Below are 27070 nucleotides of genomic sequence, written 5' to 3' on the forward strand. Positions count from 1 at the left end.
AGTAAAAGTCGTAATTCTTCAAGCTAGAGGGCTTTCAAGCTTCTTTGAAACGAAAAGGGCCCATAAAATTAAATTAAAAAGATAGATTTGGCCAGATAAAGATTTTATTTTGCCTTGATACCTTTACCATAATACCTTGATTTACATATTCTGGATTACAATCTTATCAAAATTTACAACAAGCGCAAAGATTTCTATTTTCCTGCACTTAAGTTAACTAACTGTAACTCTAATATTTCGAAAAGTGTCGTAATCAACACAATCAATGCACAACTTCTAAGAATTAAAAGAATCTGCAATAATGTACAACACCTCCAAGAAGAAATACACTACTTTGTTAATATCTTGCAAGACAGTTTTATTCCAAGTACAGTCATTAAAATTTCCCTAAAAAATGCTGGTATTTACCTGTTTTATAGATTATTAGAGTCAGATAATGAAATTTTTTAGTTAAATCCCAACGGAAGGTGATTCATGCATGGCTAATTTAAATAATCTAATGTAAAAAATGTATAGCTTATTACTCTTACTACTTAACATTTTTTCTTTACACATTTGGCTCAGTACTTCAAACCTTGTTCCTAATATGTATAATATGTAAAATAAAGTTTTTTCTGGCCAAATTTGTCCTTTTAATTCAATTTTATGGGCCCTTTTCGTTTCAAAGAAGCTTGAAAGCCCTCTAGCTTGAAGAATTACGACTTTTACTAACAAATTACGGTATTTTTTCAATTTCAACTGCTTTCTGGCCAATTTTACCATTTGTAGGAATTAGCCATTTTGAATTCACTTTTTTAAAACCATTCTAGAATTGACATCGAACAAGATAGACGCCATGTTGAAAAAACTACCATCAACACCCCCTCCCCAAAATGTTTGGACTCAGGTTCCCCTCAGTTAGTTACGTTTCATTGGACATTGCTTCCTAACGTTTGTTTTCCCCTTTGCGTCGTGTCACCTAATTGGTGAACTTCATTCTTATCTTTGTTCACTCTTTACTCTTGCTGCTTACAAGTACCTCTTTCTGCCATTTTTTGCAAATAGCTTCTCGCAGAAAGAAGTCATGAATTAAGGTGTGTTTTTAAATTTCACCCTTTCGTTGTGCTAATTTTGGTCATAAACTGACCCAATTTGAATTATTTACTATCTTTATTAAAAGCATAATTGCTGTTACCTCCTTTTTAAAGTTATAACTCTTCCGACTAAGAAGGTTCGCCCCAAAAAAATTTGTGAATATGTTAACTAATAGCAATTCGCTATTTATTTTAATTCTGTAAATTTGCCTTACCAGGCTTGCCTGTACAGTTTTCCTTACACAAGTTAGGTATTTCTCATGTACTTGTTAACAGCGGACGCGCCAGGAAATGAAACAGAGAAATTGAGATTTGGTTTTAATTAAAATTTTGATCTTTTTAATATGTAAAAAATTTGTTGGCAATCAATCTCAATTTGCTTCATTTTTGACGAAACGCGTTCTGGAATTAGCAGAGTTCGAAGCTCACCGTGCATTTCCCTTGAAAAGTCGATGATGATATTCGAATTAGGCTAATTTTCCATTTTCCGCTGCTTTGTTATTGCTTTTTAAAATGATGTTTTTGTAGTACTTTTTCTAATATGTTTTGTGATAGTTTAAACTTTATTTCAAATGCATTTATCTTTTAAGTTTGAAGCAAATTAAGTTTTTCCTTTTTTTCTAATTATCTTTATTAGTATTTGATACATACTGTGTTTTTAGTTTATGAATTACAATTGAATCTTTACTTTGTGTTTAAACTACTTTGCGAAGGAACCGCAGTATCACTTTAGCTCTCGCAACAAATCATCTATAAATACATACATGCACATATATATTTAATATATTCAAGCTCAGAAGCAACGACTAAGACAATTGTAATAGTATATTCAGGAGCAGGAATTTTGATTGCGAAGAAATGCTGAACCATAATGACTAGGAAATTGGAGGCGAAGGCAGATGAAATCTTCAGTTTTATTTTCAGCAACATGTTGCGTACACACAAGTCGACACACAATATGTGACTATTCCAAAAGGCTTGCATTTTTGATAACTTTGTAGCAAGAAAGCACCAGCAGACAGACAGCAGTCTAGCTAGGCTGAGGAGTGGAAAGCAGGTGTGTAATGTTCAGGATGAAGTATCAAGTGAGACAGAGTTAGTTTTGGTTTTCAAAGCATTTTGGTTGGACAGTTAATATTGCTGTGAAATTACTATTGGCTGTTTGAGTTTTAGTTCCATTTACGTCACGACAATTACGCAAGGGTCATATGACATAGATTTCTTCTCGAAATGATGCATTGGAAATAGATGTTGCTATTTTTAGAATAGAGAAGGGAAATTAATTTACGCTGCTAATTTAATCTTTTACATGCTCTTTATTTTTTTGCATATAATAGAATTTATAAATATATATATAAGAAATAAAAATTACGTGTTGTAACTATGGTGAGTTCCGTCTTTAAGTACCATTCGTTTTTTCTACGTACTAAAGAAACTCCAATTTATAAAAACACAGCAAACCATCTATAAATACATACATGCATATATATATATATATATATATATATATACATATATATATAAATTTGAGCTTGCTCAAATTTTTCTTATATACGTTACCGCTAGAATGGAAAAATCAATTAGATAATCTGGATTTATTATTGCGTAGATATCTTCAGATTAACTAGGGTGATTCGTTAAAATGCGTAAAATTGTTTCACTTTTCAAAATTAAAAAAAAAATGTTATTTGCAAAATTACCTAGATACTTTGCCCATCCCCTACTAGGCACTTACAACAAGTAAAAAGAAGATATTTGCTGGAGGAACAGCAACGTTTCGAAACGCTTAAATAAACATAATGTTATTTATTTATTTTTCGATATCTAAAATTTTAAATTAATATAATCAAACAATCAACAAATAAATTGATAGAATCAATCATCAGTCAGTTAAAAAACTGTAATACAAAGAATAAAACGGTTTAAAATTTTATAACAAATAAGGTAATTAACATAGTGTCATTTATTTTTCGATATCTAAACAATCAAGTTACTATAATTAAGGACGGAGAAGGAAAGGAAATGATTGAAAGAAACTTTTGAACTTTAAAATGATAGGGATGCTGTTAGTGTGCACAATTACCTAGGTATTTAGGTCGTACAGAAATGAATGACACAAATGCTGCCACAGAGTGGAATACAATTTATTACAAAAAACTGATGGTACATCAGTTAGAAATAATCCCCGCCTTTGTCAGTACACATCTGTCATCTGGCTGGGAGGTTCCGAAGTGCTTTGATAAACAAGTCTGTAGGGTGTTCGTGCACCACCTATTGACAATTGCATGCAATTCGGCAGAAGATTCAACATGGTGTCCCCTGACTGCGTCCTTCATCTTGTCAAGCAAGGAGTAGTCCGAGATCAGAGGTGTACCTACTTGGCACACACATTTGTCATCTCCAAATCACCATGCTTAATCGTCTGCAGTGTTCCTTGCGCAAACCCTGTCTCTTCGTGAATCCTGTTGAAAGTTATGCGCCTGTTCGTCATAATGAAATCCAACGCGGCTTGCCACATTTGCAGCTGTATGCGATGTTGCTGGTCGTCCCGCGCTGACACCTTTGACTGCGGTCTCCACTCCACTGCTGAACTTGGCCAACCAACGGGATACGGTACGCATTTGATGATGCTCTGTTCCCGCACACCGACACCATGCGACGATGGATCCCACTACCCTGTGTCCCTTCCTTCCATAGGAACCACGCTGTCCAATGCTGATCGCACCTACCAGCGGCCGATCGGTAAAATCGCTGAACACTGGTAGTTCGGTCCGAAGTTCGAATCCCGCGAACGGGCTGGCTGCATGGGCGTTTTCGTGGTTTTCCCCATGTGTAACGTGTATACGAGCCAGTTCCCCTTCGAAAGTCCTCCACGAAGGCATTCCTCCCTTTAGCCAGATAGCCCTAGTGTGCTTTGCCGTATTCTCAATACACCAATACACCAATGCTGATTGCGATAATCATCTTCCATCTTTGCTGTCCACGCTCTCAATGACGACGGCAAAAGGGATGGGCGCTGACTTATACCGTTCTCCCTTGTGGCCAGCTCTATGCATTCTGAGTAGCTCACGCCTTCTTGTGCCTATTTCACTTGTTTTCACTTGGCATAGTGTAATTGTTTCGTTGTGAGAGCCGTTGTGTCAATCATTTCTGTACGATCCAAATAAAATGCGAAAAAACTCTTGATGATTCTGCTGTTTAACGGAGCACATCAGTTAATCTGCAGATTAGGATTAGCTAGATAACGTGCACAATATCGCACATTAACATATATATTTAAGAAATCATTTGAGCATTTTTCTAATTTTTTCTTTCAGTTTTACTTCGAGTTTTGGGGTAATCACAGTGGAAGAAAAATCAGATGTTTTGAAGGCGCAAGTGATTTGTACAAAACATTGTCTGTAGAGGTAATAATATTTCTTACTTCTTTTAGTGTTATGATATATGGTTGAAAAATTAGATTTATAACTAGTACTAGAAACAAAAACTGATGTATTAATCTCAAATTAAACTAAATAGAAGTAATAAAGTCAGCTTTCTCTTACTCAGTTCTCTAGTGCGCGGTAGAAAGCACCGATTATTTTCTCCGTCTGAAAAATGCAGTAAACTTTGTTTGATGTATGGGTGACGCCAACCAACAAGATGTGTAGAGGGTGCTAACTCTCAGTCTGTAGAGGCGCTAAAAGTTTAGTTCCCAAGAGGGAGACCTTCGGAGATGTCATAGGGAAGGCTCGTGGGAGCCATTAATGAAAACGAAATTAACTTTTATTACTTAACTTTTATTAATTTTTATTAGCAATCAATGTATATATATTTCAGTTATTAGTATCATAGTTTTAATATTTAGTTTTGTGTATGTGCAATAAATTTTCAAAATACAAGAAGGTGGAGTTATTTCTCTATAAGGCGGCGTAGGAAGAAAAGGGTGATATTGCACTTTTATTAAGTTGAAATTTTGTTGAGTCAAAATAAAGGCCGAAACGTAGAACTCGAAATAAAAGTTGACTTTTCCCGACTAGTTAATTTTTAATGAACCAATTTCTCCCTGTCGCCTCAGCTTCAGAATACATTAGTTCGATTTATTATTTCATAGCCATTTCTATACGGTATGTGTTCTATCAGTATAGAGTTCTAGCCACATAAAATCATCTAAGTGATGTCGGGGAAAATATACTGAAAAATTGCAAGTTCTTCAATTGCTTCTTTCCCGTTAAAGTTTTCTTTTGAAGGACAATGGTCAGTATGCGTCAAATCCTTTATATCTTGTAAGGTTTATCCTAAATTTTAACAGTTAATTTTTAGTTAAAGTTACTTAATTGTTCTTTCTAAATTTCAGCTTACAATTTCCTGCCAGAACGTATTTTCACAATCGCGGTGAAATGCACATGAGGAGGAGAAAGTATTTGAAAGTATTTAACTTTGAAGTTCTACTGACTTCGTTAGAGAGCCAGAGATTCTGACAAGCGCGCGTTAGCCTTTTGGCTATATTCTCTCTAAAGCTATCTTTAGGCCCTTGATAGCTTCGCCGTTTAGTTAGCGTTAAAGAGCCAACTCTTGTAGAATTTTGATAGCTTCGGCTATATCTCTTTAGTTAAGCTTTAATTGTTAGTATTCATGAGTTCAAGCCCAAGTCGAGGCTTTGCTGTAAACTCCGAGAGGGCGTCAAATGTTAATTTATTTTGAGTAATAAATGGTAATTAACCGTTTACCGTACGTTTACGTTTCTATCTTCCTGAAATAAGCTATTATTCGCTTACCAGTTCTTAAGGTTCCACACATTAAGCTGTAAATTATAGCATTTGGAACATTACAATCTCTTATCAGCACTATCACATGACGAACAGCTTCGGAATTCAAAATCAGCATACCCATAGCACCTCTTACTCTATTCCGCACTTATGTTAATTTTTACATTTTCTGCCTTCCATTTTGTGGTTGCTAATGCTGCTGTTGCCATTCGTCCTTAGCAATTGTCCACCAGTGTATTTAACATCTGATGTTTGCAAATAAGATTGAAACACACTACTGTTCGATAACAAATGTAGACACCGAAGAGTAAAGAATAAAATTTTATGTAAGGTATAAGGTTATTATTTTTCGCTAACCAGTTACTTTATATTTTGGATCTTTACCGTCACTTCTCGTTTCCGTTTCCCTATTAGAATTTAAATAAGGTACATTAGGATAGTATTTAGTTTCGGGAGTTTAAATCAGAGCTTTCTATGCCTCTCGAGGCCAAGTTACTAAGTTAGCTAGCTCAGATAAGACTATTATTCTGATTTGCATTATAGTTGCCGATATTTAAATTGTTACGCCGGTAAGAAGTTAACTTCACGTTAAATCCTTCGTGTAACCCTTGGCTATTAGAATTAATTCTAAATTTGAAAATATGGGTTTACAGTTTCTTTATCTAGCCACAAGTAGTTAGCAGAGGTTTATAAGCAAAAATTGTGTATTTATGTTCAGTGTTCCGATTTAATAAAATACTTTACTTTAAAAACCTTCGTAACACTTTGTAGTTCTGTCCAGACTTACCAATAACCCGCTTAGCATCTGTTAGGAATTTGATATTAGTTTGTGCTAAAAAGAAAGTCAAGCATTATGAAGGAATAATTAATAAATGGAAACATAAATTAAGTTAAATCATTTGTATTGAAATTAACGCTTTATGAACATTATGATTTATCAAAATATTGTATCAAATGTTTTAAAATATAATAAATTGTTGTAAAATATTTCTACAACAAATCATAAAGTAAGGAAAAGAATAATTTCTTACCTTCTCTTCTCAATATTGCCCAGCATCATCATAGTTTTAAATAATCCATGCAGAAAGTTTTATACGAAATTTCAAACGAACACATTTATTTTGAGCATAATCATAAGATTCATTAGAATTTTCATAATACATATCAAGAGAGTGTTCAATAATTATTCATTATAAGAGAGTTTTAAAACTGTCCCTATATGCAGGAGTGAGAAGAAGGAAAAGAAACGAGTCACTCAGTTAACTTTTTCCGTAGTGTACTCAGATTACATTCCCTATATAATATCCCCAGACGCCACATCAATGCATACGAATACCAAGGGATGGACAGCATCACCATTTGGAGCGATTCTCGAAGTTTCTCGAACACAGACTTGCTTAACGGTTTGGTGAGCAGGTCTGCGATCATGTCGGAGGTTTTAGACTAGTCTAGGGTTAAGATGACGTTTTGTTGAAGGTCACGCAAGCATTGGTATTTCATGCTTATATATTTTTTTCTAGAACTTTTCTCTGGTTGTGAAAGTTTGATGCATGACTTGTTATCTTCATAGAGTAATCGCTAGATTTTGTTTTAGCCTTAAATCTTTAAGTAAAGTTAAGAGACATTGTGCTTCTTGAGCTGTATTAGCTGTTCCAATAAACTCCACTTCAGTTGAAGATAATGCAGTGAGATTTTGCCTTTCGCTGTTCCATTGAAATGCAATTGTTTCCTAATTTGAATATGTATCCGCTAATGGATTTTCTAGTTGTTCTGTCATTTCCCCAATCTGCATCTGAACATGCAGTTAGTATAGGTTCTTGAATTTTGTTAAAGACCAACTTCAAATCTTAAGTTGTATTTAAGTATCGAATGACCTTTTTGACAGCATTCCAATCTATTTTCCGAGGTTTTTCGTTTCTTCTACTCAGTAGATGACGGCGCATGCTATATCGGGTCGACTAATGGTTGCAGTGTATAATAATGCCTCTACTGCTTCTTTATAATATGTATCTTCTAGAAGATCATCTTCAGTGTCTAGTTTACAGTAGTTTGTTTCCATTGCTTATATGTTTGTTTTTCATACTGAAGTCCGAATCTTTGAACCATTTCTTCGATTTTATTCTTTTGGTTTATGGCAAAGAATTCCATCTTTAGATTTTTCGATATTTAGCACGCGGTAGTTAAGTGACTTCTCCGAGGTCTTTGATTTCCAGTTTAGCTTTTAGTTGCTGGATTGTTTTCATTGCATCTCTTTCACTTTCTATTAAGTATATCGTCTACATATAATATTATGTATGTGAATTTTCCATTGTTGATTTTGAAAAATAAGCATGAGTCTGCTTTATTTTGTTTAACCTTCCAGCACACGCGCTATGCACAAAATTGACCACAAATTCGGTTTTTAATGCACACTTTTCGCACATCGCAGCTGAGACGTCTGAATGTCATTTCTATTTCTCCTTTCAACTCTTCCCCCACATCATAGAATGTGCCAAAAGGAAGGTATATGACATTTTTTCTTTTTTACTGGGCTTTTGCGCTACGTGGCACCTCCTTCGTAAAAGTTACGACACGCGCTTGGTCGTGGGGGAAAATTGGGAAAATAATTTTTTCTCAAATATTTTGTGTTATTAATTAACGCGTATTATTTCAATTTGTATAAATTCGAGTCTATAATTTTTATATCGGTTTTCATGTTAAAAGAAAAATATGTGCAACCAGCTGATTTTGCTCGCATTCTTCAATAATTATCTGATAAAGAAAAATAAGACAAGGAAACTTTTGGATGTGAGAATAATAGCATTGTTACCTGAGTCGAAATGATGGCCTAATTTGAATTTTTATATATGATAAGAATAAAAAAAGGACACCATGTAAATGCAAAAGAATTGTTCTCGAGTGATGGCACTGGAATTGAAATAACAAGAGCTCTGATGATCTACAAGAGTTTTTTATTTCTGACAAGTTGTCTTCGATTCGATGCTAAATCAACAGGACAGGACAGGTGAATATTAAAACTAGCTTGAATTTTAAGATATAGTTATTAAATAATAATTTTTTAAATTTTTATAATGAAATACATCATTGCTTATCCACCTGACTGATTTGAACGTTTAAAAATAATTTACTATCATTTAAATGTCACATCATTTGTATTTTGCAGTAATAAGGTTAATATTTCATGTTTTAACAAATTTATCATCACTTTTCACTCATTTCTGTCATTTTTCATGCTAAAAACGGTAAAATAACAATTGTCGTAAAAAATACGACGCGCGCGTGCTCATGTAAACTTCCCAAGCGCGCGTGCTGGAATGTTAAATGATATGTTTAGAAGTATTTTTCCAATCTTTCAGATTCCAGGCTCTAGCGACTTGGTTTAGTCTCTATTGATTTCTTAGGCTTGCAAACTTTACTTTCATACCTGTCTTTTTCGTATCCTTCTCGTTGAGTTATGTAATTTTCTTCTTCTAGTTTTTCATGAAGAAAAGCTGTTTTGACATTGATATATCTGAAACATTTGTTTTTATATATGAGTTGTATATTTTATTACAAGAGCAAAGGATTCATCATAGTAAGATCCAGACTTCTGGCTTAATCCTTTTGTAACTAATCTGGCTTTGTATCCTTCGATTTTCCCTTCTATTAAAGGCAAAGCTTTTAAAATTTAGCGCATAGTTTTTATGAGAAGCACACTACAACTCAACTCTTCTCTAACTACAACGTACTTCGAACGGCGGATAAAGAGATAGATGTATTCCATGACATGCTAACGACGTATTCTTAAACTTTGAATTGTAATTTTAATGTTGTTTTAAATATATTCTTAGTCTAACCGAGTGGTCATTTAGTTACGTTATCATTCATTGTATGCTGAATCAACATCGAAGGAGATACAGTCACCACCCAGGAAGAACAGGTAGGCAGAATTTTGATGTTTCATATGAAATAAAACTTTTTAAGAAACTAAAAAATTATTAAGTTAATTCTTTATCATCGCATCCCTCGCTGGGATGGTGACCTGTATTTTGCGTAATATGATACAATTTGTCTGAAATATATTTGAATATCATGTTTGTATCGAAGTTTAATTAAGCATATAAACGTAAGATAAATTAAGTAAAATGGCCACTGAACTTTGTGTATTCGAAAACGATCAACATTAAGAGCGTCAGTTACAAAACTTTGTTCAAAAATTGAAGGAGAAATTACAAGAACAGAGTAATTGCCACTGATAGTGAGCTGGAGCTTTACTTAGAACAATTAAACGACAAATTTGAAAGTCTCAAAGTTGTGGATACCGAAGTAGAAAAGTTAGTAGATCCCAAAGAACTTGAATCCGCTGAAGAATACAGAGAAAAAATCATTACATGCAGGTTTAGAGCAAACAAATATTTACGATGTGTGAATCAAATGAATCAGTCAGTCGACTCTTCATCACTTCATCTGGATGCAAATCCTCAGCAAACGCTTAATGTGAAATTACCTAAATTAACAATTCCAAAATTTTATGGAAAGTTAAGTGATTTGCTTACATTCTGGAACTCGTTCGAAACATCGATACATAATCACAAATCACTTGACGATGTTAGTAAATTCAATTACTTAAAAGCTTATTTAGCTGGAACTGCTTTGGAAACTATAGAAGGTTTTTCTGTTTCAAGCGACAATTATAAAAAAGCTGTTTCGATACTTGAAGAAAGATTTGGAAGGAAAGTAGTTTTGATAAGCACACACATGAAACAGTTACGAGAAATGCCCACACTTAAAACGTTCAAGTGACGTAGTGAATTTTTGGAAATTGTTTGATAAAATTCAAATAAATATTAGAAGCTTGAAATCTCTAGGTATAAGTTCGAACAAGTTCAGCGCCTTATTAACCTGTAATCATAAAGGCATTAGCGAGTGATTTAATATTCAAATTTAATAAAGAATTAGGAAATTAATATTCTATTAATGATTTAATTAGCTTTTTGCACAAACAGTTAATGGCTAAAGAAAAAAACAGAATTGCACTTTCATTAACTCCCCAGTGCCACACCTAGATACATTTACTAATTCCAAACCGGGTGGCAATTAAAAAAACAAAAACAAAAGTCGCGTCCCGTGACAGCCTCTGAGTTATTAACCAGCAATTTGGTCTTCAAATCTAAACATTGTAACTTCTGTGGAAAGGATTCACATGTAAGTACAGATTGTTTATACGGAAAGGGTTTACCATATGAAAACAAGAAATCACTACTAATAAAAAACGTAATTTGTTTCCTGTGCTTGAAATCTGGTCATATTTCTTCTCGACGTTTATCAAAGGTAAAGTGCAGCATATGTGGCAGCAAAAGACATTTGGAAATAATGTGTTACTCGAACAAAAAAACAGTCGATTGATAATGCTGTAATTACTGAAATAGAGGACGTTTGTCAGAACACAGTTCTTTCGAATAATAACTGTTCAAGTGAAGTTTATCTTCAAACTTTGATAGTGTATATTACGGAAAACAATATAAAATACCTTTTTTCAACAGTGTCTTAATGTTGTGTCTTAATTATAAAATACCTTGTAAGAATAATTATAGACATGGGTAGTGAAACAAGTTATGTATCTAAACGTTTTGCTAACCACCTGAAATTAAAGAAGATATAAGAAATATCTGTAAACCATGGTTTATTCGGCGGAATTACACACACAGAAAAGCACCAAAAATATTGCGTTAAATTCACAAACATAGATGGAAGCTTTAATTGTGAATTAGAAGTTTTAGACGAAAATAAAATTTGTGCTTCTATTGCTAAATTGAATGATTCGCATTGCTTAAACCAATTAAAAGATCTTGGTATTTTAATAAGTAATACGGTTATAAATGATAAATCTTGTCTATACGAAAATAATTCGGATAAAATCCATTTACTCATTGGAGCTGACTGTGCGGGAGAATTATTAACGGGAAACATAAAGCATCTTTCAGGAGGCTTAGTTGCAGTTTATACTCTTTTGGGGTGGACAGTAATGGGTAAATATAAGAAAAAAGATGCTTTGGCAAACACTTCAGTGCTAGTATTGTCACTTCACGTGAATAACGCTAAGGTTGAAGATCTCTGGAGTTTAGATGCTTTGGGTATTTAAGATAGTGGCGAAAAACGCACTAAAACAGAGACTCAAGAACTGGCTTTGAAACATTTCAGAGAAACTCTTAGCAGTGACAGTAGTGGCAGATACAAGCTTCATTTACCCTGGTTACAAGGACATCCTCCTTTACCCGATAATAAAGAGTTAGCCCAAATATAAGAAAAAAGATTAAAAGACTTAAAAGCGCAGTGAAATCTCTGAAATCAAAGAATCGATTAAATGAATATGAAGAGGTTTTTAATCAATGGGGAGAAAAGGTATCATTGAACAAGTTGATCAGGATAAGTTGAAGGAAAAGTTGAGTATACATTATTCGCCGCATAGAGCGATATTTAAAGATAACTCTACAACTAAAGTTCGTCCTGTATTTGATCGTTCTGCTAGAACTAGCAGCTCCGTATCATTAAATGACTGCATCGAAAAGGGTCTCAATCTAATTGAAATGATTCCGACAATTTTAAATCGGTTTAGGGGGGGGATATTGGAGTTGTTGCAGATATTAAGCAAGCTTTCTTGCAGATAAGCCTAAACGAAAACGATAGAGATGTTTTACGATTTATGTGGTGGAAAGGTGGAAATCCCCAACATACAGACAATCACATACAGACATTGCAGAGTCGTATTCGGTATTTCAAGCAGCCCTTTTTTACTTGCAGTTGTTTTAAATCATGTTCTAGATCAAGTATAACAAAGTAGAAGAGCCTTTGAAAGGTATTGCAATGAGACTGAAAGATTTATTGTACGTGGATAACTGTGTTGCAAGTATTGACTCTGTTGCTGGCTTAGAATAATTCAAACGAGAGTCTCAAGAAATTCTAAAAGCAGCTAAGTTTAATTTACGTGGATGGAGAAGTAATTATCTTCCTGAAATGCAAGATTTCTTTAGAGATAGCTACGCTTGTGTACAGATAAAATAGAGATAGCTAAGCTTATGTGTATCGGTTTTAGGTCTCAAATGAGATACTAAGAATGACACTCTGTCATGCCAATTGATAGAAACGGAGAAGAACAATGAACCTATTAAACGAAAGATTTTGTCTAAAGCACATCAATTATTTGACCCCATAGGTTTCACTTGCCCGATAACGTTAATTCCTAAACTGCTTCTTCAGGAATGCTGGAATCTGTGAATCTCATGGGATTCTAAATTACCGGAAGATTTAATTAAAAGATTTGAAAAATGGGAAGATCAGTTACCAGAAATTAAAAACATCAAGGTACCTCGCAGACTATCTGATTTAGACCTTAGTGAATCAGACATAACACTGCATATATTTTGTGACGCGTCTAAGTTTGCCTATGCAACTTGTATGTTTGTTTTTTAGAACTGAAAAGGAGGGAAAGGTACCTTGTCAATTAATACAACCTATATCAAGAATTGCTCCTTTGAAGGGATTATCGATTCCAAGGATAGAATTCCTAGCATGCCTTATTGGGGCTAGATTAACCAATGCAGTGAAGAAAGATTTGAAGTTAGAAAATATTCAGTCAGTCTACTGGTCCGATTCCATGGACGTACTGTATTGGATCCGAAGAGAAGGTTCGTGACAAACTTTTATATCTAATCGTGTACATGAAATTAGAACTCTATCAGAATCCAATGAATGAAAGTTTCTTCCTCGATTCTAAAATCCTTCCGATATGCTATCAAGAGGTTGCTCAGTAAAAACCTTACTAAAGCAAAAATGGCACGAATGACCTCCCTGGCTTAGAGATTCTAAAGATAAATGGCCGGATTATGATCTATCATCTTACGAAGATGCGGTAAATGCAGAAAAAAAGAAAACTATAGTGTCTCACATGAATTAGAGTGATGATAATTATTATATATATTACCACATATCCTCCTATAAGAGAATAATTAGAATTACTGGTTGGATATATAGGTTTTATAGGAATTCTAAGTCACCTAACAAAATTTCAGGAGAACTATCTACTGAAGAGCTTAAAGAAGCTGAACATAAAATTTTGAAAAAAGTTCAAAAAGACTCTTTCCATAGTGAAAAAACTCAACGTCTAAAATAACTGTTGACATTTACAGATGCTGGTGGACATTTGAGAATTAAAACAAAACTTCTTTTGAGAGACGACGATGAAAATTTCAGAATTACGATTGTTCTACCATCGGATCATCATGAAGTTAAGTTCCTGATTCTGTCTAAACATCAAAAACTTGGAAATTGTGGAGTACAGTCGCTAATGGTAGCCTTGAGGGAAAATTATTGGTTACTGAAAAGTAGACGAATTATTAAAGCAGTAATCAAAACTTGCATTGTTTGTCAAAAATTTAGAGTTAAAACCCCTGATATTCCCGTAGGAATGCTTCCTGAAGATCGTGTAAAAAATGCATGCATTTTCGAAATTATTGGAGTGGATGTAGCATTTCCATTACTACTGAAAGAAGGAAAGAACGTATGGATCCTAATTTTAACCTGTGCAGTTTATAGAACAGTACATTTAGAACTTCTGACTTCTCTATCAACAGACAATTTCTTATGGGCATTTAGAACATTTATAGCTCGTCGCGGTCGCCATTTAGTGATATACTCAGACAACGCAACTAGACTCAGACTATTATTACCGGAGCTGAAAATTTACTCAAAATGTCGATCTAAAACGATTACGAATATCTATTTATTCTATTACTTGAAAATTCATTCCTCCAGCAGCCCCATAGCCCATAACTAAATAAAAACTACTAGCAAAGACTTGAAAAAAGATTGGTTTACAGAAGGAAGCTGATGTCCGATTTTCGAGTCAGGTTTCGAAATGAATACTTGGGACAATTGCACCAAAGGACAATAGCTCGACACAGCGTTTATGTCCCTAACGTTGGAGGCATTGTATTAATATGGACTTATAATCTCAAAAGACTGTATTGGCCTATAGGAAGAATATTATCGATTTACACCAGCAAAGATGGTGTAGCTAGAACCGCCTAAATTAAAACTAAAGCAGGACTTGTGACTAGACCCATCAAAAGACTGTATCCTTTAGAATTGGATGGTGAAAACTATGTCGCCAATGTGAAGGATGCTATGTTAGCAGGAGAACCTTCTATGAACGAAAGGAATCCCGATTTCCATCTTGTTACAACAAGAACTGGACGTGTTGTTAAACCTCCCTCAAGATATGGACAAAAATGTGTTGAGTTACGGATCAATGTTCCCGAATCTCGAAAAGGGGAGAGTTAAAAACAGAGCCTCTAAAATTTCACGCATAGTTATCGTTTGTGAGAAGCACACTGCAACTCAACTCTTCTCTAACTACAACGCATTTCGAACGGTGGATAAAGAGATATATGTATTCCATGACATGCTAACGACATATTCTTGAGACTGCATACTTTGAATTGCAATCTTAATGTTGTTTGTAATATATATTCTAGTGTTAGTCTAACCGAGTGGTCATTTAGTTACGTCATCGTTTATTGTATGCTCAATCAACATCGAAGGAAATACAGTCACCACCCGGGAAGAATAGGTAGGCAGAATTTTGATATTTCATTCGAAATAAAACTTTTAAAGAAATTAAAAAAATATTAAGTTAATTTTTAACACCTTCTGCATTGAGCTTGGTTTTGAAAGTCCATTTACAGCCTATTAGTTTTCTTCCTTTTGGTATGTTCAACTAATTCCCAGTGTTGTTTTCTTCTAGTGAATTAATTTCTTTTCGAACAGCTGTCAGCTATTTTCAATTTCTTCTGATGTTTCAATTTTCTTCCAGGCTTTGGATTCGGAACCGACTGGCAATTTTGCATGATATCTGTAACGATCAGAAGGTTAACCTTTGTGTTTTTATTCGATCTTCTGAGTTCGAAAGATTCTTCATCGCATTCTGATATTTCTTCTGTTTGAAGTTCTTTAATTTTTATTTCTTCTTGTTCTGAGCTTTCTTTCTTAGGATTGTCTTTAACTTGGTTGAAAGAGACACTTACAGGCTCGTTATTTCCAGTGTCTTCAACAAATCGTGTATATCGACTTATTATGATTTTTTCTCCAGGAATTAAAATATTGTAGCCTTTACTTCTTGCTGTCATAGCCGACGAGTATTACTTCTTTAGCAGTATCATTCAGTTTATACCTTTCTGATTTATGGATGTAAGTAAACGCTTTGCACCCAAATGGTCTCAGATGAAAGAGGTTGGGTTTCTTGTTATTCCATAATTCGTATGGTGGTTTCGCATTGGTTTTTGTAGGCATATGAAATCATTGTAAATCTACTATAATCATCAATAAAGTTACGAAGTGTACGTAACCACTGACGGACGGTTTTCTACTGGTCCTAAAACGTCAGGGTGAATGAGTTCAAGCGGCTTGGATGCTCTAAATTTCGACTCTTTGGGATACAGAAAATCAGTTAGTTTATATTTTATGCACTGAATGACTTTGGTATCATGTTTACAATTATCTAGTCTGATCCCTTCGGCGATTTCTTTGTTTACAAGTTGTTTGATAGCGTCATCGTTTCTGTGACCAAGGCGTCTATGCCAAAGTTGAACATAGCTTTCATTTTTGTACTGAAATACTACATGAACTAATGGTTCATTTTTCCTATTGCTTGGTTTAATTTGGTAACGATTGTTAGTTTCATGACATTCTAGAATAATTTGATCTCCTTTCCTACCTTTATTTCCTTCAAACAGAACTGAGAGACTCTTATCCGTTATTTTCGCAATTGAAATTAAATTTGTTTCTAATCCAAGAACATATAAAACTTCCGATAAAAGAACTTTTTGTTTAGTATTTTATGTTTTAAAACGGACATTTTCTGTTCCTGTAGATTTAAGACATTGCCCATTCACAATTATGACGTCCGAGGGATTTATGGATTCACGATCTGCGAAATATTTCTTATTGTTTGCTAAGTGATTACTTGCACCGCTATCAAAAACAAAACTCTCTGCTTATCGATACACGATGTAGTCAGAGCGACGGCACCACATCTGGAGTTGATTTCTGGTGTTTTATTTGCCTTATTTCCTGTTTCTTTTCGATTCATCGCGAATGTACGTTCCGTTGTTTAAAAATAGTGGACTGTAAATTGACTTGATATTACTTCAGTATAGAACCCAAGAAACCTCAGAGTCATAACGTTGACCGAAACTTATTTATTGACTTATTGAAATATTAAGAAAAGAAATATTATAAACTTATTGACTTTCAAACAGTAAGTTGGTTGAGGAACGGCGAAGACCACACTGAAAACTCCGACTTAGGTAGCGGCTTAACACACAAACTCAGAAGAACCTCTGCTTAGTTGAAACTCCAGTAATTCACAGCAACCTCAAAGCTCTAAACGCGAGCTTAAAAAACTTAACAAATTTGCGTCTGCGCCGCTCCTCGGTACAAGGAAAGAAATACAATTTGCATAACATCGAACATACCCCCAGCCTTGAAGTCCCAAGGGGATTCAAACAATAAATTTAAACTGTTGAACTGCATAAACCTGAAAAAGTTTCTAAATCAGGAATTAAATGGCAAAGCACATAGCTTTGCTATAGGTCGTTTTATTTCACCATTGGAGGTGCGTAAACTCACCACTCGAACTTTCTCATCAAGACCAGGATACACTTTAGTAATTCTACGTAATTTCCAACGTAGCGGAGGTAGATTTTCGTTCTTAATAAGAACCATATCACCAATCTTCAGATCTTGTTTTAACTTGCACCACTTGGGTCTCCGTTGCAACCTAGATAAATACTCACTGCTCCATCTCTTCCAGAAATGTTGAAATAACCTTTGCACGTTCCTCCAACGATCACTGCAGCTCATGGTTTCTTGAATTTGGTTAGATTCTGAAATAGCGCTTAAAGCCGCTCCGGTTAAAAAGTGTCCTGGTGTTATCGCCTCCAAGTCGCTACAATCACTTGAAGCTGGTACCAAAGGCCTAGAATTAAGACAGGATTCAATTTGGGTTATTAATGTCAAAAATTCCTCGTATGTTAAAATAAGTGTTCCTAAACATCTTTTTAAGTGATGTTTCATAGACTTGATACCCGCTTCCCAAAGCTCTCCAAAATGAGGTGTAGAGGGAGGATTAAATAACCATTTAATATTTTCTGAAGAAATATAACCCTGTAGCTGTTCATCACGTTGAACAATAGAAAAGGCTTTCCTTAATTCTTTATTAGCTCCTATAGCTATAAAATTCGTTGCACAATCACTGTGAATTTCACACGGTTTGCCTCTACGAGCTATAAATCGCTTAAGTGTCGCGAGGAATGATTTTGTTGAAAGATCTCCAACTAATTCTAAGTGTATTGCTCTTGTAGTAAAACAAATAAATAGACATACGTAACACTTAAAGATTTTGACTCCTCTACCAGGACGATATTTAACGTTAAATGGTACTACTAAATCAATCCCTACACGAGAAAAAGCTCTACTTTGAGTAACTCTTGAAGCGGGTAAATCTGCCATTAGCTGAGTTGCAGTTTGCGCTCTAACTCTACGGCAGATAACACATTGGTTTATACACTTTCTTATAATATCTCTAGCATTCACAATCCAAAATCTATGTCGTATGACAGAAGTGAGTAGCTGCGTACCTGCGTGAAGATACGTGTCATGATAATGCTTAATAATTAAACGCGTAATATTGTGATTCTTAGGTAAAATCATAGGATGTTTCTGATTATTTGAAACTGTAGAGTTTCTGAGCCTTCCGCCTACACGTATTACTCCTGCGGAATCCAAGAAAGGACTTAAAGACAGTAATTTACTTGATGTCTTCAAGGGTTTACCAGATTCTAAACAGAATAATTCTTCTGGAAATTCGGCTCTTAGTACAATCCTAACAATTATAGAAGTAACTTCACAGAATTCTTCAATAGATAAATAACTCTTTATACGCTCTGTCGGTAACTTACTACAATTATTTCTAAATCTTAAACACCACGCTAACACTCGACATAACTTTAACCATGATGAAAATCTTGAAAACACACTAGGCTCTTCAAATTTGGAAACATTTGAACTGAAACTCTTTTTCAATTCCTTCAACATAACTTCACCCTCTAATTCTACACTTGAATTTTGCTGTACATGAATTGGGGATTCGTTTAACCACTGCGGTCCCTTCATCCATAACTCACATTGTAAGAATTCTGATGGAATAAAACCTCTGGTCCCACAATCTGCAGGATTTTGTTTCCCAGAAACATAATTCTATTGAATACCTGGAACAGCTTCCTGGATTTTTGCAACTCGATTTGCCACAAAAGGTAGCCAACGGCGAGGTTCGGACGAAACCCATGCCAATGTAACCCGCGAGTCGGTCCATGCGTAAATATTGTTAATAGGCAGTTCTATGCTTGATAATACTGCATGTAAGAGGTTGGTTAAAAGTAACGCAGCACACAACTCTAGTCTCGGAAGAGACTGGGTTTTTAAGGACGCTACTCTGGTTTTCGATGTCAGAAGGCTGACTTTGACTGACGAATCAAGGTTGATTGTTCGGAGATAGAAGACTGCACAATAAGCCTTTTCTGAAGCGTCGCAGAAAGCATGGATTTCTATAACTACTGCCTTCGGACTCAAGACATACCTCGGAAATTGTAAGCTTGAAAGTAAGGGCAATTCTAGATAGAAATGCTTCCATTTTCTACTTATTCTCTTATCATCGAGTTCATCCCAACCCAGCTGTAAGTTCCATAACTCTTGTAATAATATTTTCGCGTATATTATTGTTGGCGCTAACCATCCCATTGGATCAAAGATTTTGGCTACCTCTGATAAAATAGTCCTCTTAGTGAACTCTTTATCACTTATGCATACCGAAAAATAAAATGTATCTCTAGAGTTGTTCCAATTAATTCCCAATACCTTTACTTTCTTGTCACTAGTTATTTCAAGAGAAATACTGGATTCTCGTAAGCACACGGGAATATTCTATAAAATAGCTGAACTGTTTGAAATTCACTTCCTTAAGCGGAATCCACCCCTTTCCATCATTTCATTCAACTGCTGAACTAGAACATTCGCTTCCTCTTCACTTTGTGCCCCTGAAAGCAAATCATCAACATAAATTCACGAAGGGCAATTTTTGATGCTAAAAGGAATCTCACTTGTTCATCTAATGCAAGTTGTTTCATAACTCTAGTAGACAAATATGGCGCACAGGCAGTCCCATGAGTAACTGTCACTAATCTAAATGTACTCAAGGGCTCACTAAAACTATCCCTCCAAAGCATTCGTTGCCAATTTGTATCTTCTGGGTGGACACTAATTTGTGTCCACCCAGAAGCTGAACCTCTTCTCTACATCGGCACATACTGCAATTTTGTGAGTTCTAAACCGTAGAACAATTGGAAACAGCTCTTGCTGAACTCTTGGCCCAACCATCAAAATATCATTCAATGAAAGACCCGATGTCGTTTTAGCTGAAGCATCGAAAACAACTCTCGGTTTAGTCGTAGTACTTGATTCCTTTAATACGGCATGATGAGGCATGTAATACGTAGAGTCAATAAGAATCTCTCTCTCAGGCACTCCCTCCATATGTCTCAGCTCAAGGTAGTCCCTCATGAAATCCTTATACTGTTCATATATCTGAGGCCTTTTTAGAAGTGAATTTTCTAAAGATTGGAATCTACGCATAGCTAATTGTCTGGAATCTCCAAGCTGAGAAGGCGGAGAGTGAAACGGTAATTTCACAGTATATACCCCACTTTCCTCTCTCGTATATGTAGATTTGAAGTAATCTTCACATGCTCTCTCCGATTTAGTAAGCATGTCAAACGTAGGTACAGCATCCAATTTCCAAAAGTCAGACAGCATCTGATCAGTTTCCACATGTATATTATTTACATAGATAGTAGGATTAATTTCTGTTGAATTATTCACACTACCTGAAATAATCCATCCTAGTTCAGAACGAGAAGCTACCGGTTTACCTTCTTCGCATTTAATTATTTCCCCCTTTAAAAGAGGTAAGGCAATATCTACGCCTAAAAGTATATCAACAGGCCCACTTTTGTAAAATGTTGGATCTGCTAACATTAAATCATTATATTCCTCAACGTACTTCTTATCCAATGTAAAATGCGGCAAAATTCCAATAATTCTATTGATGATAAATACTGGTGTTTTAAATGACACTTTCGCCGGAAAATGCGGAACGAAGTTGATTTCCGTAATTCCATTAGTTTTTGTATCCAAACACCATAAACATGAAATAAAAACTTTGGCATTTCTTCTTGCTAACCCTAGCCTTTGCACACAATCTTCTGAAATCAGGCTTGCTTGACTGCCAGGGTCAAGGAGGGCTGTACACAATTGGTATTCACCCGATGAATCTAACACTTTAATAACAGCCGTACATAATAAAACTTCACGCTGAAAATTAAAGTCTGAAACACAAGATTTAATTACTGGACTAGAACTTGCGATATTCTCCCCTGACCCAGCCGATTGAGCGCGAGGTTCTGGCCCAGGGAAAAATGGCTTAGCCGTCACTGATAATTCATTCGAACTGTTCGTAACTCCTTTACGTGCCTTTGGTTCATTTTGAACTCTTTCGAAATGCAGTAGTGTGTGATGATTTTTAAAGCACTTTTTACATTTATGTGTACTTCTACACTCGAAAGCTTTATGATTTGAAACCAAACAATTAAAACAAACATTATTTCTCTTGACAAAATTAACGCGTTCCTGAACATTCAGATTTAAAAACTTATTACATTTAAAAACTGAATGACCGGCTTTACAATACGTACACTGCGCGCGAATCTCTGAAGCCAGTGAAGTTAATTTGTCTTTTGTAACTTGTTTTTTAACACCTTGCGTTTTACCTGCTTGCAAGGTTCTGGCATGAGATTTCAAGAACTCTAACAGCTCATTAAGTGTTGGTAGTTCCTCACTCTTTAATGTTCTTTCCCACCATCCTCTCGTCGAAGAATCTAATTTAAATTGTACTATTAACATTAAAATAGTATCCGCGAATTGCTCCACTTTGAATCCTAGATTTTCAAACGAACATACACATTCTCTTACAGTGTCTACTAACGCTAATATCTGACTAGGAATTTCAGCTTGTAAATTTGATAAATACAAGATTTTCTTTAATAAAGATGAAAGTAATTCTCTCTTATGTGAAAATCTTTGACACAATAAATGCCACGCTATTTCGAAATTCCTGTCACAAATAGTTAAAGCTTGAACAATCCGCAAAGCATCTCCTTTTAAAGAAGCCTTTAAATATTGTAGCTTTTGTGCACCTGATAAACTGTCATTATCCACTATCGCCGTTTTAAATAAATAAAAAAATGATAACCATTCTTCAGTACTGCCACTAAATATAGGAAGAGTTAGCTTAGGTAAGCGTATACTCGCTATTTCACAAGATTTAGTTTCCACACTAATGTCTTTACATTCTTAACTCTAGTTAGCATTAAAATTAACTAAACAACAGTATCTTGTATGACCTGTTGTTCTATAAATACATCAATATCTTTTTCTTCACACACTACAAATATGTTACTAAAAATATCCGAAAGCTCGGTCATTAAATTATTTAATCTAGATTTAAAAAGTTCTAACTGATCAACATCAGGAGAATCGTGAGTCACTGTAATTTTCTCTTTCAGTTTACTTAACTTAGCTTTAGCTACACGCTTTTTAGTCTTAAGCGTTGTAAATTCCATTATCTAATAAGAAAGATAAAAAAAAACACACTGACTCACCAATTTTACTGCGACTCCGGCTCGACGGACCAAAAACATGTACGTTCCGTTGTTTAAAAATAGTAGATTGTAAATTGACTTGATATTACTTCAGTATAGAACCCAAGAAACCTCAGAGTCATGACGTTGACCGAAACTTCTTTATTGACTTTTAAACAGTAAGTTGGTTGAGGAACGGCGAAGACCACACTGAAAACTCCGACTTCGGTAGCGGCTTACCACACAAACTCAGAAGAATCTCTGCTTAGTTGAAACTCCAGTAATTCACAGCAACCTCAAAGCTCTAAACGCGAGCTTAAAAAACCTAACAAATTTGCGTCTGCGCCGCTCCTCGGTACAAAGAAAGAAATACAATTTGCATAACATTGAACAGCGAAGTTATACGCATTCTTTGCCTGGCGATTTTTAGAATCCGCGTATGTTTTCTTCGAGTTGTAGCGCAGTTCACCTTTTTGTTTCGATTTTAGATAAAAACACTCTGATCTAAAATGATTACTTTTGTGGCAGTATGAGCGAAATTTCTGTCTCACTGTTTTATTTTGAAATGAGGCTTTAAATGCTTTTGAATCCAGTGAATTATTTTCAACTCTCTTGTTAAATTTCGTCGATTAATTTTCCCTTTATGAACTCTGGAGTTAGTTCTGTTTCTCATCTGTGGCTTCAAGAATGGTTATCAGTGTATGGTAAGAACTAGACATTGAACAAAGCAAAAGTGCTGAAATATGGGGATCAGCTTTTATCTCCTAACCTATTGCTTTAAGCTTATCGACTAACTCCAGTAGTGTATCTATATGAGTTTGCATACTTCCGTTTTCCTCAAGCTTCAAACTGTAGAGCTTTCGTAAAAGAAATTGTTTATTTGAGAGACTAAACCTTTCGTATACCTGCTTGAGTCTTTCCCAGGTGGCTTTAGCAGTAGTTTCATGTGTAATATGAATTATATGGCTGTCTTCGATAAATAAATTTATCTCCGCGTGACATTACCGATCGCGTTTATTCCATTGTTCTGTAATAGAGCTTGGAGGTACATCTTCGATTACATCGTAAAGATCCTCCTTAATTAGTAGCATTTGCATTTTGAATTTCCATGCTGAATATAACTGCTGGAATTCAGTTTTGTTATATGCATTTGACTTAAATTCAACATTTTTGTTTAGTCGTAAATTTATTTTCGGTTTTGATATGAAACTACAGTCTAACCTTTACAGTTTTTCTTTTATTTGTTTAAACTATGTTACAGTTTATGTAGCTGGCCACGAGAGGGCGCAGCTTTTTTACTTTAAGCTTGTTATATTTTTCTTACCGCATTGCGGATTTTTGAGACAGATGTAGTGGCAACAAGTGAAACATGATGAACGTTCTAGTGTAAGCATACAATTGTTGTACATAGCTGTAAAAAGCTTCTGTGTGATAAAAATGAAAAGGAATTCCAAGCGTTCCTGTGGGCATTCATCACGAAAGGTAAGCAAAAATTCACTTATCAATGCTGTTAAATGTAAAAAATAAGAAAATACAAATAAGAAAAAAGATCATAAGTTGCAACATGGTGCCGAAATTCCGAGATAACAGTGATCTTTAGATATATTATGATTTAAGTATTGTTTATTGTTCGATTAGTGATTGAATATTGATTATTAAAATGGATAAGTTAAAATCACTAAATAGGAAGCGAGGAATGTTAAGAGCATCAGTGACAAGACTGACAGCTAAAATGGAAAAGGAAATAGAATCAGATAATATTAAATTTGATTTATTAGAAGATAATTTATCCATCTTAAATGAAAATGAAAACGATATACTAATATTGAACACTGAAATCGAATCTATCATAACAGATGAAAAAGAGTACAAAACTGAAATACAGGATAGCTTGGAATATAAAAATAAAATTACCTTGTGCAAATCGAAGATCAGTAGAATATTTAGAAATAGAAAATGTGTTAAATTAAATGAGATGCCATCTAATTCTGCTACTATAGATAAGGTAGAGAACACAAATACAAATGGCGCTAAACTTCCGAAACTAACCATAAATAAATTTAAAGGCGAAATATGTTAATTTCAAAGTTTTGGGGCTGAATACGAATAAAGTTTTTGGGCTTTACATAATAACTCTGCTTTAAAGGATGTAGACAAATTTAATTACCTTACATCTTTACTAACGGACACAGCTTTAATGTCAATAAAGGGATTACCGTTAGTTTCCGAAATTTATGCTAAGGCAAGAAATATTCTGAAAGAAAGGTTTTGTAGAAAGCATATTTTAATAAACGCACATATGAATCGTCTGCTGAATTTAAAGCCAGTAAAAAAATGGATGATAAAACATAATGTAACTTATATGATAGCTTAGAAATTGAAATTAGAAGCCTTGATTCCTGTTGGCGCATTTTACGCCAACGAATCTCGCCAAATTATCGCCTCCTACGATTGAGGCAACAGACTTGAAGAAGAAATCTAACCGGTCTGACGTGAGCAATTACTTGTAACCGAAGCTCACAATTAAATTGTATTTTGCTTCACTGTAAATATTTGTATATGATGTTTTTCTAAATAAAATAATTAAAAACGAAGCAGTGAAGCTGGTCCGTCGATAAAAAATAACCTTTAAGAAAAATAAGTTTATTCATCTGGCTCCGTCGACCCTGGAGCCTACTTCAGCGGTATGGATATATTAATGAAAAGCAACGCATCCCTAAAGGGGAAAATAACTAGATTCGAAACTTTTGTGCAAACTGTAAATAATGATGTGGACTTAGTTGAACTTAAAGTTAAACTAAAGAACATTTAAGCTCTTCAAAAGAAAGTTGATGAATTACGAAGTGCGTGCTACGCACAAAGTGAAATGAAAGATGATGATCTGACCAAAATTGATGACGACTTAAACCAATGTGATGATCGTCTGGAAAAATTGGAGGTAAGAATTGAAATTCTCATTAATTCTTACAATAAGTTAAATTCTGCAAAAGCAGTAAATGTTACTAAAAGTAATGTAGATGAAAATTTTCAAATCAAAACTAAAATCCCAGCGTTAGTTTTGCCTGAATTTTCAGGAAAATATGAAGAATTTAGTTCATTTAAAACTCAATTTGATGATTTAATTACAAATAATGTTCAGCTGAGTCATTCACAGAAATTATATTATCTAAGATCTTGTCTTACTAATGATGCTAAGCATTTAGGTAGTAACTTTGATAATTTTGAATCTTTGTACAATGCTTTAGAATCTCGCTATGATAATGAACGTCTGATTGTTGACATTCATGTGCAGAATATTTTAAATTTTGAAAAGATTCAATCCGAAAATGCGAAAGATATCAGAAGTATGATTGATTGTATACAAAAGAATTTACGCGCTTTGAAAGTATTAAAATATGAACAGAACAAGTTATGTGATGTTTTTCTAATAAATATTCTTCTTCAAAAACTAGATAAAGATTCTAGAAAAAATTTTGAATTATCTCACAAATCGAAAGTAGTTCCAACATTTGACGAGTTTATTAGATTTTTGGAACAGCGTGAATCAGTTTTGTTATCTATAAATAGAAATATTACACCCGGAAGTAGGGTTAATATAAACAAGAATTCCACTCCTTCCCATAAATCGAAGGTTCTTTTTGACAAATGAAAATAAAAGTAAAAACTGTGTTGTGTGTAGGAGCCTTCATCCTATTTTCCTTTGCGATACATTCTTAAAGTTAAGTGTTCATGAAAGATTAAAATTAATTCGTTCACATAAACTCTGCGAATTATGTCTAAGGCAAAATCATAAGAAAAGTCAGTGTCTCTCGAAATTTAAATGCGTTTGCGGGGAAAAACACAATAAATTAATATGCATGGATAATAAAGGTCATTCGAAGACTCCTTGTCGCTCGGTGACGCCACTTAGACAAAACAAAAGTGAGGTCGATGCCGCCGCTGGAAAAGGTGACTCAGAATTGAAAGCGTTGAGTGTTTTAAGTAACAAGAATAAACAAAAAAGAAAAAGTGTACTTTTTCTACTGCAGAGATTTATGTCCGTGACGCCAATAATCGAAGAATAAAAATCCGTGCGCTTTTAGACAGCGCATCTAATATATGTGTTCTTGCAGATAAAATAAGTGAATGCTTAGGAATAAAAAGGGAGAAAATTAAAATGCCTGTTACAGGTCTTAATGGATCAATTCAAAATATTAAATGGAAAGTGAATACATTTATTTCAAATGAAGAATGTACCTTTAATGAACCAGTTGAATTCTTGATTGTAAATAAGATAACAGGACTAACTCCGTGTACTACGTTAGATATTTCGAAGGTAGAAATTCCACAATTTTTAAATTTAGCTGATAAATCATTTTATGAAGCTTCAGAGGTACATGCCCTTATAAGTGCTGATTTATTTTTTAAGGTTTTGAAAAATAATACGTATAAAATAAATGATGATTTATTGTTTAAAGAGTCT

At 34.5% G+C, this 27070-nt stretch overlaps 1 protein-coding gene across 7 annotated transcripts in view; it reads left to right on the plus strand.

The window, feature by feature from the left end:
* The window catches only part of LOC118194253 (lysosomal acid phosphatase-like), a 170267-nt gene that overhangs the window by 68897 nt on the left and 74300 nt on the right, over positions 1–27070 (plus strand). For all 7 annotated transcript variants that reach the window (XM_085820824.1, XM_085820823.1, XM_085820821.1 and 4 more), the window contains one exon: positions 4391–4480. In XM_085820824.1, coding sequence (XP_085676950.1) covers positions 4391–4480 — 90 coding nt within the window. The remainder of the gene's footprint in view (positions 1–4390; positions 4481–27070) is intronic.

The sequence above is a fragment of the Stegodyphus dumicola genome, chromosome 7, assembly GCF_044657685.1.
Source record: "Stegodyphus dumicola isolate Sdum_Otavi_A_Nest chromosome 7, ASM4465768v1".
NCBI lineage: Eukaryota > Metazoa > Arthropoda > Arachnida > Araneae > Eresidae > Stegodyphus > Stegodyphus dumicola.